At 46.8% G+C, this 16874-nt stretch overlaps 1 protein-coding gene across 1 annotated transcript in view; it reads left to right on the top strand.

Annotated features, from left to right (window-relative positions):
- ZNF343 (zinc finger protein 343) overlaps positions 1–16771 on the top strand; it is a 20804-nt gene extending 4033 nt beyond the window's left edge. The window contains exons 3-7 of the mRNA XM_082745630.1: positions 1619–1813; positions 3610–3844; positions 4009–4067; positions 8922–9048; positions 13292–16771. Of these exons, the coding sequence (XP_082601756.1) occupies positions 3814–3844; positions 4009–4067; positions 8922–9048; positions 13292–13569 (495 nt within the window). The 5' untranslated portion in view covers positions 1619–1813; positions 3610–3813 and the 3' untranslated portion in view covers positions 13570–16771. The remainder of the gene's footprint in view (positions 1–1618; positions 1814–3609; positions 3845–4008; positions 4068–8921; positions 9049–13291) is intronic.
- Positions 16772–16874: the final 103 nt, after the last annotated feature.

Genomic DNA, 16874 nt, shown 5'->3' on the forward strand with positions numbered 1-16874 from the left:
GATTCCAATGAACGCCTTTGTCTCTCCCTTCCAAAAGTAACCTTTTCCTGAATTTCACTAAGGTCAGTGACCTAAGTATGCATCTTTATAGTTTAGCTTTCTTCTTTTTTTTTTTTTTTTTTAAGATTTTATTTATTCATTTGACAAAGAGAGACACAGCGAGAGAGGGAACACCGCAGGGGGAGTGGGAGAGCGAGAAGCAGGCTTCCCACTGAGCAGGGAGCCTGATGAGGGACTTGATCCTGGGATTCTGGGTCAGAATCATGACCCCAGCAGAAGGCAGATGCTTAAGGACTGAGCTACCCAGGCACCCCTAGTTTAGCTTTTTTATCTATAAAACCCCCCCAAAACCCAATATGAGTTTTAAGGGTCTTTTTAAAGTGTCTTTTATTTATTCATTTATTTTAAAGATGTTATTTATTTACTTGACAGAGAGAGGCACAGCAAGAGAAGGAACACAAGCAGGGGGAGTGGGAGAGGGAGAAGCAGGCTTCCCGCTGAGCTTCCCTCTTCTCCCGGAGAGGGAGAAGAAGGCTTCCCGATGCAGGGCTCGATCCCAGGACCCTGGGATCATGACTTGAGCCGAAGGCAGACATTTAACCAACTGAGCCACCCAGGTGCCCCCATAGTAGGTCTTCTGATATTAAACTGTCTTGTCCAGTTCCTGGGATAAATTCTACTTGGTGATGGTGATGTATTATTATTTCCTTAAGGTACAGCTGGATTCAGTTTGCTAATGTTTTATTTAGGATTTTTGCACCTAGTTTTAGAAGTAAAATTGACCCCTGATTTTTTTTTTCTGGAGTGCCCTTGCTTACTTTTTGTGTCCTTGATGAATGAGTCAGAAAGCATGCTTTTAATGCTTTGGAGATCTTAATCTTTCTTACACAAAGACTTATTCCTTGAAGTTTTGCTATAATTAGCCAGTTTAATTGTCTGAGGCCATTGCCTTTGGGAGGGGTCTTTTGTCTTTTCGTTTTCTTTTTTCAGTTAACAGTTTTTCATTTTCATTATCATTTTTTTTACTTGATTTTAGGCAATTTCTATTCTTCTAGGAAATCACCCATTTCTTCTGGTCTTTTCCGTCTCTCCTCCCTCCCTCCGCCTCTCTCTTACCTGAAGGCACTGTCCCCTTTGCCTGCAGCGCTGCTTCTTGCCTGGATGTCCAGACTCTACCTTAGGCTCAGAAGAGCAGCGTTCTGTTCACTACTTTGGATCTCCCACGGTAGAGTCTTGATCTTTTTGTGCTGAGTTACGCTCATCCTGGTCATTATCCCTGCTCGTTCTTCGTACAGGGACCAGGGACCAGGGACCAGCACATGTCCTTTAGTTTTATATCCTGGGCACAGCCACAGATCCTAGCACACTGGGGCTGGGGGAGAATCCTGTTGACCTTGTAGTAGAAAGCCGTGTCATTGGTCATCGGCTATCCTAGCATCCCTCCTGTGTGGCCTCTCCCTCTAAGTATATGGCCCTACACTGTTGAACTCAGAAGTGACCATGTGACTTGATTTGCTCATGAGCTGTGGTCCCAGGTATCACTTTGGGTCGAATTTGTAAGTATGGTTCTCTGTTTTTTATTTTCCTCTATCCGTCCTCCTGATCATGTTCCAAACAGGCGCTGCTCCTGCTGTGTTGGTCTAGGACTGAAGATGGCTTGGAGCACAGTTGCAGATGACACATGATGGACAGGGATCCGGAAGGAGAAGGAAATTGTTGTTACTTTAAGCTCTGGAGATTGTGGGGGGAGTATTCACCATTGCAGAATAACTTGACCCATCTTGACTGATACAGACCCCTCCTCCCCTTCACTGTGAGTGTCCTATCTTCTTTAAGGTGAACTCTGAACCCTGTGGAAATCTGGTTACTCTTGGTGTTTCCATTGAGGCCTTTGTTTGCTGGGCATTGCTATAGACAGAAGTGAAGGGGATGGGTTTTTGAATGAGAATTCTGGATTCTAGGTTTGGCTTTAACACTTCATAGCTGCAGTCTTAAGGATACATCAACTGACCTCTTAGTGCCTTAGTTTCCCTCTTTGTGGAGATGGAAAAAATAGCAGTGTCTACCCCTTGGCTGTGTTGTGATGATTTACAAACTCTGGATAGTACTTGTTTTATAGGCATTAGTATTAGTAGGAACAGAGATTTTTTTAAAAGATTTTATTTATTTATTTGACAGATAGAGATCACAAGTAGGCAGAGAGGCAGGGGGTGGGGAAGCAGGCTCCCTGCTGAGCTGAGAGCCCAATGTAAGGCTCAATCCCAGGACCCTGGGATCATGACCCGAGCTGAAGGCAGAGGCTTAACCCACTAAGACGCCCAGGGGACCCAGGAACAGATTTATAGAGATTTACTAGCTTAGGCCAATTTGTCATGCAGTAACATGTGACCCCCCCCCCCCCAGATCTCAGTGGCCCCCACAGCAATCTAACTTTAACTCCAGTCTTATTCTTCCTCCGTTGTTGGTTGCTTTGTAGCTCCGCACTGTGACTTTTTACATTAGAACCTGACCCCTTCTAGGGGACATGCTTCTCTCAGAACACGAGAGTTGGTGGAATCATACATTGCTCAGAAGTGGCACTGTCCCTTCCAGTCATACCCCATCACCCAAGGCAAGTCACAAGACCAAACCTGATTCAGGGGCAGGAAAGTATAGGCTTTTTATAGAGAAATAAATAATTGTGAACCGTGGTAAAATCTACCACAAAGGCCTCTTGCATCCTAGCCATTAGGATTAGGAAAATGACTGAGATGTTATTTCTTACCGGAAGCTCTTAATCTAGTAAAAATGGTCAAATAAAGAGAAAAATTGCAAACTAATGTGAGTAAGGTGGGATGCCCAGGTTGGACAGAACAGGAGTGACCTGCCTGTGGAGTTAGGGGATGAATCACAAGGGCTCCTTGGGGTAAACTAGCCAGCCTCATAAGGGTTCCTGGCAACAGTATGACTGTAGTCCTTGGGGATGATATCCTGGACACGGTATCTGAGGTACTTCTGAAGGTGGTTGAGCTCCAAGGCCACCTGCCTCCTTTGGAGCCACATGGGTGAAGGACTCTTACTTGGGTTCATCTGGAGACGCCAGTGCACAGTTCTGGCAAGGCCAGGTGGGTAGGAAGGTGGGGGTTACCTTCACAGAGTCATCCTGAGGCCTGGAGTCTGACCTAAGGGAAGGGCTCCACTGAGACCCTGAGTCCTCAGAGGACAGGGACACAAGATGGAATGCTGGGGCCTAGGGCCAGAGGAGTCAGAATGCTAGCTTGGTCTGGAAGGAGACATTCTGGGCCACTTTCTCCACAGGAATTACGCCGTTTCTTCCCTCTGACTCTGACTCCATGTAGTGGAGACTGATACGACACATGGACTTTGAGTCTGAGGGTGAGGATCGAAGGAATTGCACATCGCATCAGATAAGGAAATGAGGCAGGGGACAGCCTTGGAGGGTATACAGGCTGGAAAGGGATGAAGGGAAGAAATCCAAGGAGGCCCTGGAGCCCGAGGCTCCATGTTGAACGAGGAGGTGTGAGAGGACAGGGCCCCTGCAGAGGAGGCCTGGGCTCAGGGCCCACAGTAAAGCTCCCGGCAATACTCAATGGTCTCTCCGTCACACAGGTCCTGGTTTGGAAGCAAGATGGGCTTTCCTAAGGCTCCAAGAAGTACCCCTGGGCAGCAGAAGTTGATCTTGAGAGGAAGTAACTTCTACCTGGCCCCTCTAGCTGAATTTCACAGCAGGCACTGGGCTGACTCTGTCCTGCCCGCTGAGAGCCAGGCCGGGGACAGGTTTTGCCTCTGGAAGACAGGGAAGACACAGAGACCATGAAGGAACGGACTCAAAATCACCCGGCAGGTGGGAGTTGGTGGGTCTGGGAAGGCACCGGGGGTTCAGCCAGAATGTTTCAGTGAGCACAGCTGTGCCCAGAGGCTCCTTTGTCCCTGCCAGGCCTAGAGGAGGAGCTGCTCTGTGAGCAGCATGGGCGGCCCGGCCCCTCAGAGTTGCTCCTTTTCACCCAGGTTTGCCTTCTGGCTCTACTGACTGGCTCCAGGGAAAAGAGGGCAAGGCCCAAATGCTGGTGAGTTGGGTTCCTTTTACTTTTTTTTTTTTTTTTTTTGCCTGAAATGCTGGCTTGTTTCTCAGAGAATAAGCATATATTCTCTTTCTTGAAAAGGGGAAAGACAGCCGTTCCCGTCTGTGTCAGACACTGTCTTAGTCATTTGTGTGTTTGATTTTCTTTGTTGAAAGATATACCCCGGGAGCACCTGGGTGGCTCAGTGGGTTAAGCCTCTGCCTTCGGCTCAGGCCATGATCTCAGGGTCCTGGGATCGTGCCCCATGTTGGGCTCTCTGCTGAGCGGGGAGCCTGCTTCCCTCCCTCTCTCTGCCTACCTGTGATCTCTGTCTGTCAAATAAATAAATAAAATCTTTAAAAAAGAAAGAAAGAAAAATATACCCAAGATTAATATTAAGAGTAACTTTTAAAAAAATTAATTTTATTTATTTGCCAGGGGAGTGGGGCACAAGCAGGGAGAGCGACAGGCAAAGGGAGAAGCAGGCTCCTCGCTGGGTAGGGAGCCTCACGTGGGGCTTGATCCCAGGACCCCATGACCTGAGCTGGAGGCAGACATTTAACCGACTGAATCACCCAGGCACCCCGTATATTTAAGTCTCTTATGGTTTATTTCCCTCTCTCCTCCTCCGCTCCCCATCCCTGGGTTCATCTGATTTGTTCAGATTCCACAGGAGTAAAATCACAAGGTGTTTGTCTTTCTCTGATTGCCTTATTTCACTCAGCATAATACTCCCTAGTTCCATCCATGTCATTGCAAATGGCAAGATTTCATTCTTTTTGATGGGTGCGTAATAGTCCGCCATTTATCTACACATCACATCTTCTTTATCCATTCATATATCACTGGAATTTTGGAACATGTAGAGAAGTAGTGAGCAGAGTAAATAATAGGTCCTCAGGTCCCATTATCCAGCTTCAAGAATCACCTATAATGGCCAGTCTTATGTCGTTTCTATGCCTCACTTTCCTCCATGGATTATTTTAGACAAGTCTCAGACACAGTAACATTTTCTCCACAATTCCTGACAAGAGCTGGAAGAGTGTGGTGATGGTGGTCATGCTCTTTGTTTCAGAAGGAGGAGGTCTGGCCCAGCGGAGTGTGTGATCTGTGCACAGCCACACTCGTCTTCCGCATCGTGGAGCCGGCAGTTAGACTCGGCTCTCTCTGCCTCTCCAGCTCCTGCACCTTCTAATGTACTGAATAGCCTTCTTGCTCTTACATAAATCTCCATCTGAAAATGTGGGAGCATATTTTCTGACCCTTGGGACCGGGTCTGTATCATTTGAGGAATTTCTCCTACAGAATGGTTTCCCTAGGGGCACCTGGGTGGCTCAGTGGGTTAAGCCACTGCCTTCGGCTCAGGTCATGATCTCAGGGTCCTGGGATCGAGTCCCGCATCGGGCTCTCTGCTCAGCAGGGAGCCTGCTTCCTTCTCTCACTCTCTCTGCCTGCCTCTCAGTGTACTTGTGATTTCTCTCTGTCAAATAAATAAATAAAATCTTAAAAAAAAAAAAAAGAATGGTTTCCCTAGAAATAGCGTCCCACCCCCCAATCCAAATTTCCAGCCTGCGATCTTCTCTTCCAGAAATGTAATGTATTCTTTCACGAGGATGGGGATGAGATTCTGCCAGCCCAACCAACAGGTAGGTAAATCCACCATTCTTGTTCTCGAGCCCCCGAGGTCTCTGGAAAAACGTGCGAAGACCAGCAATGATGGCTGTAACAGTAATTTTTATGGTCGTGGTTGGAATAGCTGCATGATGGTCAGCAAAGGTGTTGGCCAGGTGCTGGCCTAAGGCTTTCAGACCAGGCTCCAGCCCCGGGCAGTGGACTGAGAAATTCCTAGGACACAGAAGCGTTTCTGGAGTGGCGGTGTGAGGCACTTGGTGGACCTTCTCCCCAGCAAAACATCCAAAACGACAAAAAGCACAACCATGTAAAGTCTGGAAATTGTCCTAAGGATGTACAGCAAGCAGAGAAACATTTATTCAAGAAAGTCTGAGTCTCAGTAAGAAAAGCAGTGTGTGTGACATTTGTCCCATGGCTTGTTCCCTCCTGTACTCCAATGGGTGCAGCCAAAAAGGTGGGCTCTCTCGCCCCCTGTTCTCAGTTTGGGACCTCACATATCCCCCACAGGGACAGGCCACCCACAGTTCTCAGTGCTACAGACAAGTGTGGGCAAGTGGTCTGGGGTCTTCTTCGTTCACTGGCCCCTTGTTGTAGGGTAGAAGCTCTGTCCTGGGCACAGGAGGTCAAGAATCAGGAGAGCTTCTTGCCTTTTCTGCAATTTGCTCCTAAGGCAGGGATCCTGGGCCAGGAGGGCAAAGCTGAGGAGAAAAAACAAAAACAAAAACGGGCTGTTGGGTGCCCAGGGGGAGAGGCAGGCCTAAGAACTGAGCACCCCTGGTGCTTCCTCAGAGGCTTGGCTCTGTTTGCAACAGAGCAGAGGGAAGTTGAAGCCTCAGCCTTGGAAAACGATGGAGATTTCGGTGGTGAGCAGTCAGGAGGAAGCTGGCTGTCCATGAGACCAACTGGCTACATTCTTTCTTTCTCTTCTTTTATTTTAGATTTTTAAAGAGATTATTTATTTATTTATTTATTTGACAGAGAAAAACATAGCAAGAAGGGGAACACAAATAGGGAGAGTGGGAGAGGGAGAAACAGGCTTCCCGCTGAGCAGGGAGCCCAACTCGGGGCTCGATTCCAGAACCCTGGGATCATGACCTGAGCTGAAGACAGGCGCTTAGCTGTGACGAGCCACCCGGGCACCCCGCCTAGTATTGACAGTTAAAAATACACTTGCATTTGAGGGGTCCTGGGCAAACGTGTGATCACAAAGCACCACTGCTTGGGTGGAAGAAGTCACTTCATGGAGACTTGAAACGTGGAGTCTTTGCCCCGATCTGAGTTTCAGGAGGGAGACACATTGCAAACCCCTCATTGCTCTTATTGCTTCCATCTGTAATGTCTGCAGTAAGTGGTGACACGCTGTGTGCGGCCTCCAACATTACTGTCCCCGTCAGGCCCTATGTCAGGAGCATTCGGAGGGAAGAACATTCTGGTTAAATGTGTCTCCAGTATTTTCAAGTTAAGTACCTCTGAATTTCTTGTTACAAAAATCTAAATTGTGGACACTTAGTTCATGGAGTATTTAAATATGTAGATCCCATCCTTTTCCCCTTTTGCCCTTTGACCTGCTGCCACTATTCTCGAGATCGGGCGTGTAAGCTAAAAAGTACCCTCATCATGCACCACGGCTCGTGGGCAGACATTGCAAATCATAAGCAGTTTTCTGGGAAAGAAGCACTTTAAATATTAGGAAAGCATGAACTCTCACCTGACCAGGCTAGGGCATTTTTGTTTATTTTAAATTTGACTGAGGTGTCATAGTCCTATAACAAAACGTGTAGTTAAAACATGTACTGAGACTCTCCGAAGTGAGCACGGCCATGTAACCAGAGCCCAGATCAAGAGACAGACACTCAAAAGAGAGCATTTCACTCGTGTAAACCTTCCAGTCTTCCAGAGAGTCTCCCCCGCAGATAACTCGCTCCTGACTTCTAATATTGAAGATTACTTTTCCTACTTCCTGTTTTTTAAATGAATGTCATCACGCAGTCTGTCCCCTTTTGAGTTTGGCTTCTTGTGATCAACATTATATCTGGGATTCATTTACGGTAGTATTTGTACTTCATTTTTCATCATGGTTTGTTTGGATATGGAAAGGCCCCCACATTGCCAAGGTATTCTTGAAGAAGAACAAAGCTGGAGAAATTGATCAGATACCAAGACCTCTCGTGATGCCGTGGTCATTAACGCAGTGGGGTGGGGTATAAGGACAGACAGGTGGACCAGTGGAGCAGAAGAGAGTCCAGAAATAGACCACATGGAGACGGTGGCCTTAGTGATAGCAAAGGGGACTGCGGTGTGTTGAGGGAAGGTAGACTTCAGAAGAAGTGACGTCACTGGTTACTGGTCACGATGCGCACCTGTCACTTACACAGTGATCAGCGGACTGGAGAGCTAGCGGCAGAGGCTGCTTGAGGCACTTATTCGCCGTTAATACACCGCAGTAACTGACATTTGAACCATTTTGGTCAGGGATTGATGTTATTTAACTAAACCATGGCAACTGAGAGTTGTGCAAGGAGTGCTGGTGCTTAAAAGGAGTGAATTTTCTAAAGCAGTTAATTTTAAAGTATACCTTGATAGAGTGTCAGGCTTTAAAAGCAGAGCAGATTATCTGTAAATGGCCCTGCCATTCCCCTGCCAACGGTTTTGCACACATGACATGTTGCTTTACCTGACAAGTGAAGCGTTCGGGGCTTTATTTTAAAATCCCAGGCAAAGAGAGATTTAGTAAGCTGCCTCCTCCACAAGTGCTCAGTGTGGACCCTGTCTTTTCTCTGCAGTTGAAGACTGTTTCATTTTCTCCTCTGAATCTCCACCAGCCCCTGATGCCCAGCACAAGCCCCGTGTATGTGTGCTTCTCTCCTCTGTGCAGCGCCCCCTCTGTGCTTCCATCTCAGAATTCCTCCAGAACGCATCCTCAAGGTCACTTTCCTGAGCATTGCTTGAGGTCTGCTGATGGAGTCGCAGATTATTTCTCCAGTGAAATCCCAAGTGTCTGAGGGCCAAGAATGGATTTTATGCGTCAGCTGTGCGCCCCTCAGATTTTAACACAAAACCTGGGGATGGGGGGGACCAAGGAACCTGACATAGAGAACTGTGTACTCTGAAAAGAATGAGTTCAACTTCTCACATGTCCAGGCTCTCCAGGGTCACAGGAAATGCTCCTCACACTGGGAACATGGACAGTGGCTTTGCTGTGTGGTAACTTACCGCTTGTTTTTATAGGTACTGGTTACATTCGGGGGTGTGGCTGTGGTCTTCACGGATGCTGAATGGAAGAGACTGAGCTCTGAGCAGAGGAGCGTCTACAAAGAAGTGATGCTGGAGAATTACGAGAGCCTGCTCTCATTGGGTGAGGGTGTGTTCTTTCCTTCATTCATTCAGCCCCCTACTACATGCCAGAAAGTGTGCTAGACGCTTAGCACACATTAGTGAGGCATCCTGTGCGTGGGGTCTTACTTTCTAGGAGGTCAAACAAACTAAAAGCTTCCCATGCAGGGATATCATAACATGGTATGTTAGAAAGTGATAAACTCCACAACGTATAAGATCATAATAAAATAGAGCAGGATGAAGGAGTGTTGAGTGTGAGTGGGTGGCTGGCTGAGTTTTGCAATTGAGGGGTTGAAATCAACAAGGAGGGACCATGTGCCCAAAGGTAGAATGCGGTAAGGCAGTCGGAACTCTGGGTATGTGGGGAAAGAGGATTTCAGGTGCAGTGACTTGTTGGTGCTAAGACCTTCTGGAAGGGATGTGCCTGCCAAGCATAAGGAACTGCAAGGTGGCCAGTAAGGCTTGGGGGCACAGTTGGCAAGGGGGAGAGGAGGGAGACAATGCCTTTTGGCGCAGAAGAACCTGTATGGCTTTTGGGTTTCGTAAGTCATTTTTTTGTTGTTGTTTTTTCATTTACTTAAAAGCTAACATTGGTTGCTTAAACCTAGATTGGTAAACTCTTTAAAATGGGATGGTATACTCTTTCAAATGGGACGTTACTCTGGATCAGGAGTTGGCCAGTGTTTTCTCTGAAGGGCCACATAGTAACCGTTTTAGGTTTTGTGTGCTGTATGGTCTCTAACTGCTCTGGGGTGGGCCCTTGGAGTGCTAAATTGCCACAGACAACACGTAAATGAATGAGTGAGGCTGTGTTCCAATAAGACTTGATTTGTGGACCCTGAGTTTTGAATTCCACCATCGTTATTCTTTTGACTTTTTCCCAACTATTTAAAAATTCAAAAACCATTCTGAGGTTGTGGACAGAAACAGAGGGCCCCCTTGTTCTAGGTCAGCGCTGTCCACTAGGAATATCCTATGAGCCAGGTGGGAATTTTAAATGTCCTAGTAACTGCATGCTACAAAGTAAAAATATGTGGATGAAATTAACTTTAATAACATTTTCTTTAACACAGTATGTCAAAAAATCTTATCATTTCAACATGTAATCAATATAGAAAAGTTAATTAGATTTTTTTGGTACTAAGTCTTGAAAATCTGGTGTGTATTTTACACTGAATATGTGAAGAATGAGAGGAAGAAAGGCTGATTTTGGAAGAAAAACACTACGAACTCAATGTGCTCTGAGAGCATGTCTTCATTCAGACTAGCCCACCTTTCAGCTAAACCCTTGTGATCAGTGGCTACCGTATTAGAGCGTGCCCTATTGGATATCCCTAAATTTCTAGATAAATCATGGAGAGAAGAGTCACATTTTTGAAGACATAAACCAGTTCAGGCAGAAGTTTCTTCAGCCGTTTCCTTCAAATGGCATAGCTATTTCCCCGATATGAATTAATCACACTTTTGTTGTTCCATTTCTATCTTGTCCCATGTGTTCTGATCTGATTCCATCTATTTTGAGTTCTGTCTAACTAGGGATGGCTTCGTCCATTTCAGTCTGGTTCTGTGTGTTTCGATTTGGCCTTAGCTAGTCAGCCTGACTAGACTTTATTTTTATTTTTCCTTTTCTCTTGCCCTATTATTCTCTTCCTTTATGTTAATGCATTTTATGGGTTCAGAGGAAAATGTTGAAATGACCTGATTTAGATTATTCTCAATACTGAAAGCCTTGATTCCTTTATTTTGCTCAACACATAATATTCTACAGTTCTCCAGCCTGGGCTCTTCTGAGCTTTCTCATATTTCTTTCTCTTTTTGTGGACTCATTTAGCGTCACATATGTCTTTTTTTTTTTTTTTTTCTGTGTCTATATTCCCACCCTTAAACAGTTTGTGAACTTTAATGATTTTGCCCGTCACATGATAAACCCATTTTTTCTGTCACCTCTGCTTTATATTTCTATTACATTACACAGCACAAGTTAGGTTATGTTTCTATTAGGTTAAGACAGTACAAATTGGGATAGAGGCTTATTAGTAACACAATTAAAAATAACCTTAAGTAGGGGCACCTGGGTGGCTCAGTGGGTTAAAGCCTCTGCCTTCAGCTCAGATCATGATCCCAGGGTCCTGGGATTGAGCCCCGCATCGGACTCTGTGCTTGGTGGGGAGCCTGCTCCCCACCCCCCGCCCCCGCCTGCCTCTCCACCTACTTGTGATCTCTGTCGTCAAATAAATAAATAACATCTTAAAAAAATTTTTTTTTTTTTAAAAGACAGCACAAATTTATTCTCGGACTTGCCAAAAGTTGAGATCATAGCGTTTTTCTTCCAAAATCAGCCTTTTTCTTTTTCTCTCATTCTTCACATATTCATGTTATGATGTCTCTTCTTCATGGGTACTGCTAGACATAAGTGGGCCAATTTCCACTGAAATAATCTTTAAAGCTTTCCTAGGGCTTTTTTTTTTTTTTTTTAAAGATTTTATTTATTTATTCGACAGAGAAGCAGCAGTAAGAGAGGGAGCTGCAGGGGCAGTAGGAGAGGGGGAGGCAGGCTTCCTGCTGAGCCGGGGAGGAGGGAACCCGATGTGGGGCTACATCCCAGGACCCCAGGATCATGACCCCCACCCCCACCCCCACCAGGAAAGGCAGACACTTAATGACTAAGCCACCCAGGCATCCCCTAGGGGGAGTTTTTGAGTTAGCTTAGACTAAGTAATTCCGTGGTAACAAACCATCTCAAACTTTGGTGGCTTGTCATAGCAAATGTTCCTATACCAACTGTTGTCTAAGTTTAGGTGTGGTTCAGCTCTGTCGGTTCTGGCATTCAGACAAAAGGAACAAGCTCATCTGAGTCATGGGGTTCTTAAAAAAGAGGGCAAAGAGCAATGATAGGACCACATGGTGCCTCTTTTTCTTTCTTTTTTTTAAGATTTTATTTATTTGTGAGAGAGCGCAAGTGGGGCAGGGGGCAGAGGGAGGAGAAGCAGACTTCCTGCTGAGTGTGGAGCCCAAGGTGGGGCTCAATCCCAGGACCCCCGAAATTAGGACCTGAACTGAAGTCAGATGCTTAACTGACTGGGCCACCCAGGTGCCCACATGGTGCCTCTTAAAACTTGTTTGAGGGGCACCTGGGTGGCTCAGTGAGTTAAAGCCTCTGCCTTCGGCTCGGGTCATGATCTCAGAGTCCTGGGATCGAGCCCCTCATTGGGCTCTCTGCTCAGCGGGGATCCTGCTTCTCCCTCTCTCTCTGCCTGCCTCTCTGCCTACTTGGGATCTCTGTCTGTCAAATAAATAAATAAAATCTTAAAACACAAAAACTTGTTTGAAAGTGGCACTAACTTTTCAGTTATCATTGGCCAAAGCAAATCCCATAGCCAAGTCTGAGGTCCTCGTGATGGGATTGGTTTGAACATAAGGGGCTGGAATCCTGAAATCGTGGACCATGTTTTTCTTGTCTACTGCTGAATCCATAGTGCTTAATAGATAACCTAGCACTTAGATATTTCTTTTTTAAAAATTTTTAAAATTTAAAATTTTAATTTATTTTTTAAAAATTAACTTATAATGTATTATTTGCTTCAGGGGTACAAGTCTGTGAATCATTAGTCTTACACAATTCACAGCACTCACCATAGTACATACCCTCCCCAATGTCCATCACGCAGCCACCCCATCCCTCATACCCCTTCCCCTCACTTAGATATTTCTAATAAGTGTTTGTATGTAGATGGGAAACCTGACATTCAGTTTTATTTCACATACAGTCTTTTTAACCACTGATCCATATACCGTTTCCTACGTTTGAAAGCCTTCCAGGCCAAGTGACTTTTTATGTCTATCCACCTTGTTTTGTACTAAGAAAAGACAGGAAGGTGATTTCCGCATAGGTCACAGAGACTGTTACGTCCACGTAGAACTGAGCTGTGGACAGTATGTATGGCTGTGACTGTTGATGGCTTCGGTTGTTTAGGAGAAAGGGAATACTAAGATCAGTGAAGCTGTTTACAGCACACCGTGCTTGCTGGAAAGGTTCCTGTCTCCCATGTAGAAGATGGTTTGGTTACGGGTTTTGTGGGTTGCAGAAGATGGAATGTGCAGAAATGAATGTAAAGGAATTATTGGTGAGGAACAAATTGTGTTGTACATGTATTGTTAGTTATAGATGTGGCATGAAGACCCTCTGTCTTAGGACAAGGCAGAGCTGCCCAGCGGCCCCACATAGGGCTTCTCTATCTGAAAAATCTCTCTCTCTCCAGCAGAACCAAAGCCAGAAATCTGTCCCTGTGCCTCCTGCCTTCTGGCCTTTTTCTGTCAGCAAGTCCTTAGCCAACATGTGCTTCAGATCGTCTTGGGCTTAAATGTAGAGAATCTTTTCCATCCAAGGGATTCTGCCCCCAGGCATTGGGAGTGGCAGTATTCACTCAGAGCTGTCCTGGCCCCTATGTGTGGGGACAGAGGAGACAAGAGACCTCAGGAGCATTCCCCAGCCTACCCCGAGCATAGTCAGCAAGAACTAGAGAAGGCCCCATGGTGGTAGAGACGGAGCCTAGCTCAGCCCAAAGGCTACCCTGTGCAAACAGACAGGGGAGGGAGAGACGCCTCAAGACCCAGGGTACTCAGTGGTACAGAACCTGAACCAGACGATCGCCTGAAATCAGACTTTGTTACAAAGCAGACGACCCACTTGCGGGAGAAACCCTATGTTTGCAGGGAGTGCGGGTGAGGCTTTAAAGTGGATTCAACCCTCATCAGACACCAGTGGACACACTCAAAGAAGAAGCCTTATGGGCCCAGTGAGTGTGGCCGAGGCTTCAGCCAGATGTCAATCCTCATTAATCATCAGAGGACACACTCAGAAGAAAAGCCATATGTGTGTAAGGAGTGCGGCTGAGGCTTTAGCCAGAAGTCCAACCTCAACAGACACCTGAGAACACATTCAGAAGAGAAGCCTTGTGTGTGCAGGGAGTGTGGGCAGAGCTTTAGAAATAAGTCAGTCCTGATTAGATGTCAGTGGACTCACTCTGTGGAGAAGCCTTATGTCTGCAGCGAGTGTGGGCGAAGCTTCAGGGAGAAGTCATACTTCATCAGACACCAGAGGACACACTGTGGGGAGAAACCCTATGTGTGCGTGGAGTGTGGTCGAGCCTTTGGTGATAAGTCAGCCCTTAGAAAATACCAGAGGACACACTCAGATGAGAAGCCTTATGTTTGTGGGCTTTTGGGGTAAGTCAGACCTCAGCATACACGACAGGATACACTCGGGGGAGAAGCCTCCTTGTGCGGTGAGTGTGGCCAAGCCTTAAGCCAGAAACCACTTCTCATTCACTAGAGGACCCACTCCGGAAGAAGTATTGTGTTTTCAGGGAGTGTGGGCAGGGCCTTAGCTCTAGGGTAAATCTTCTCATACACCAGAGGATACAGTGAGGCGAGAACCCTCCAGTGTGCTGGGATCCTGGGCAGGACTTGAGCAATCAGCCAGGCCTCGTCGTGCACGAGAGAGCCAGATGGGGAGAATCCCTATCCATGCGTGGAGTGTGAGTAGACCTTCAGAGACGTGTTGGGCCTCATCGGGCTTCGAGGCACCTTCAGGAGAGGAGCCTCGTCTATGTGGAACGTGGGTGACTCGGTAGCCAGAAGTGCAACTCTCACTGCACAAAAAGGATGCACTTAGGTGGGAGGTGCTGTGTGTGAGGCAGGGACTGTGGGTGGCGCAATCTGTGTTTACCGACTCCCTGTGGCAGACTTGGGAGACATGTCTTGGGTTCACAGGAAACTGGTAGACCTCAGGGAGCAGAAAAACAGGCAGGTAGGGGTTCCGAGATGCGCCCTTAGGGAGGAGCTGGCTGCTTGCTGGGAGCATGGGCGAGACTCTTGTGCTCAGCCTGCCTTCTCCACACACCATAAGGATAATCCCTATGTGGACACCGCAGGGAGCTCTGCCCATGGAACCCCTCAGGACTGGCACCCCGGCCACTCCATAGGACTGCTACTGGTGGCCTCCCAGACGCCTTCCTCACTAGGACTTGCAGCCACAGGGAACTGCCCCTTCCCAACAGGTAGCTCCTGGCCAGTGACCCATTGATCTGGGGAGAACAAAACCTCAATGACTGACCCAGCTGGGACAATCCAGAGGGTTGTTCCAATTCCAAAGGTCTCCATCAGACTGAATGACTTCTTGGTTGCAAATGGGTTGCAAGCCGGCTGCTTCCTCAGCCAGGTCCCACCTTCACTCCTGGATAGACCAGTCAAGTCTCCATTTCATTGTATCCGGGGAATCTACTCCGAGACAACTTACGTGTGCAGGGGCTGGGAGCAGGGTTTTAGCCATAAGTCACCCCTCAACAAACCCCAGAGTATACAGAATGGAAGCTCCACATGTGCAGGAAGGATGGGAAAACAAGTCTCAGTATCCATCAGGAATGGAGGCTTTAGTGGGATGTGAAGCCTCATCTGGCACCAGAGGACACCCTTAGGGAGGGATCATGGCTGCAGCTTTATCCTGCCATCTTCTTGACAGACTTCAGGGGACAGAGACTTGCTGGCACAGACCACTCTGCCTCATTCACCTCTGAGGGGCCTTCAGAAGTCTTGACGGCAGGGAAGATGGCGCACTCAACTACAGAGACCCCGGTTTTCCCCTTTTTATAACCAGATGGAGTAAAAACGTAGAAGGCTTTAGTTAAGTAATCCAGGAATGCTCTAGTTGTTTTATTTTCATACACCAATTCTTTCCCAGTTTCTCTTTTTCTTTTGTTCTAGTAAAATTTTTTTTTAAAGATTTTATTTATTTGACAGAGACAGACATGGCAAGAGAGGGAACACAAGCATGGGGAGTGGGAGAGGGAGAAGCAGGCTTCCTGCTGAGCACAGAGCCCCCTGCGGGCCTTGATCCCAGGACTCTGGGATCATGACCTGAGCTGAAGGCAGATGCTTAATGACTGAGTCACCCAGGCACTCCATAAAATCTTTTTTGATAAGTGCAGCCTGCGTACCTAGAAAGGAATTCAAATCCACAATCTGGATTTCCTACATGAATTCAACCATCAAGAAACAAGTCCCAAATCAATCTAATAGATTTATAGAGGAAGCTGAACCTCTATGCAGGGAGGATGACCCAGGTTCTGGAGACACGTCAGCCGAAGGGAGGGGCTTCCCAGGTCCCCGAGCACTGGAGGGCCGCTGCCTCTCCTAACTGATCTCCCTTTGGCTCTGGGAAAGCTCCTTTCCCAGGGTTTCCTTCCTTCCTTCTTTCCAATCTCTCTTCAGGTCTCTGCTGAATTCCTCTCTACCCCTTGGAAGCACTACCGTTCCTTGATGGTCTCTTCACATTCTCCGATTCCAGGGTTCCTTTAGCCACACTCCCTTTGAGGCTTAACCATGCCCAAACTGTTCTCTAGCCACGAATCATGGTTTTGGGCTTCTTAGCGATCCCCCGTGTCAGTTCATAGGTCTAAAGACCCCTAAACACAGCTCTGATACCATGTCCTCTCAGCCCTCTGTTCCTCGGGTCCAGTCCTCCTAGTGAACCCCTCCATCAGCTCTCTGCTCACTGGTCCAAGACAACCTAGCCGTACACTCGCCCTTGTTCGTCAGTAGTGAGATTGCTCGCATAATCCTTTTCCTAATGGAAATGTAATATAATAATACCATGCTACACTATTTTTATTTTTTCCTAATATGTATAAAGTATAGAAGTCCATGTTCTCCTTATATAAAGATGATTTTTGTCTTGCCCTGTACTCAATTCATTAATTTTAATCTAGAAATTGTTTTGGAGACTAGCCAAGCATGCACTTAATCTTAAAGAGAAGTTTGGGACAGGTTGCAATATGACATTCTGGA

This window comes from Mustela nivalis, assembly GCF_964662115.1.
Source record: "Mustela nivalis genome assembly, chromosome: 8".
Classification (NCBI taxonomy): domain Eukaryota; kingdom Metazoa; phylum Chordata; class Mammalia; order Carnivora; family Mustelidae; genus Mustela; species Mustela nivalis.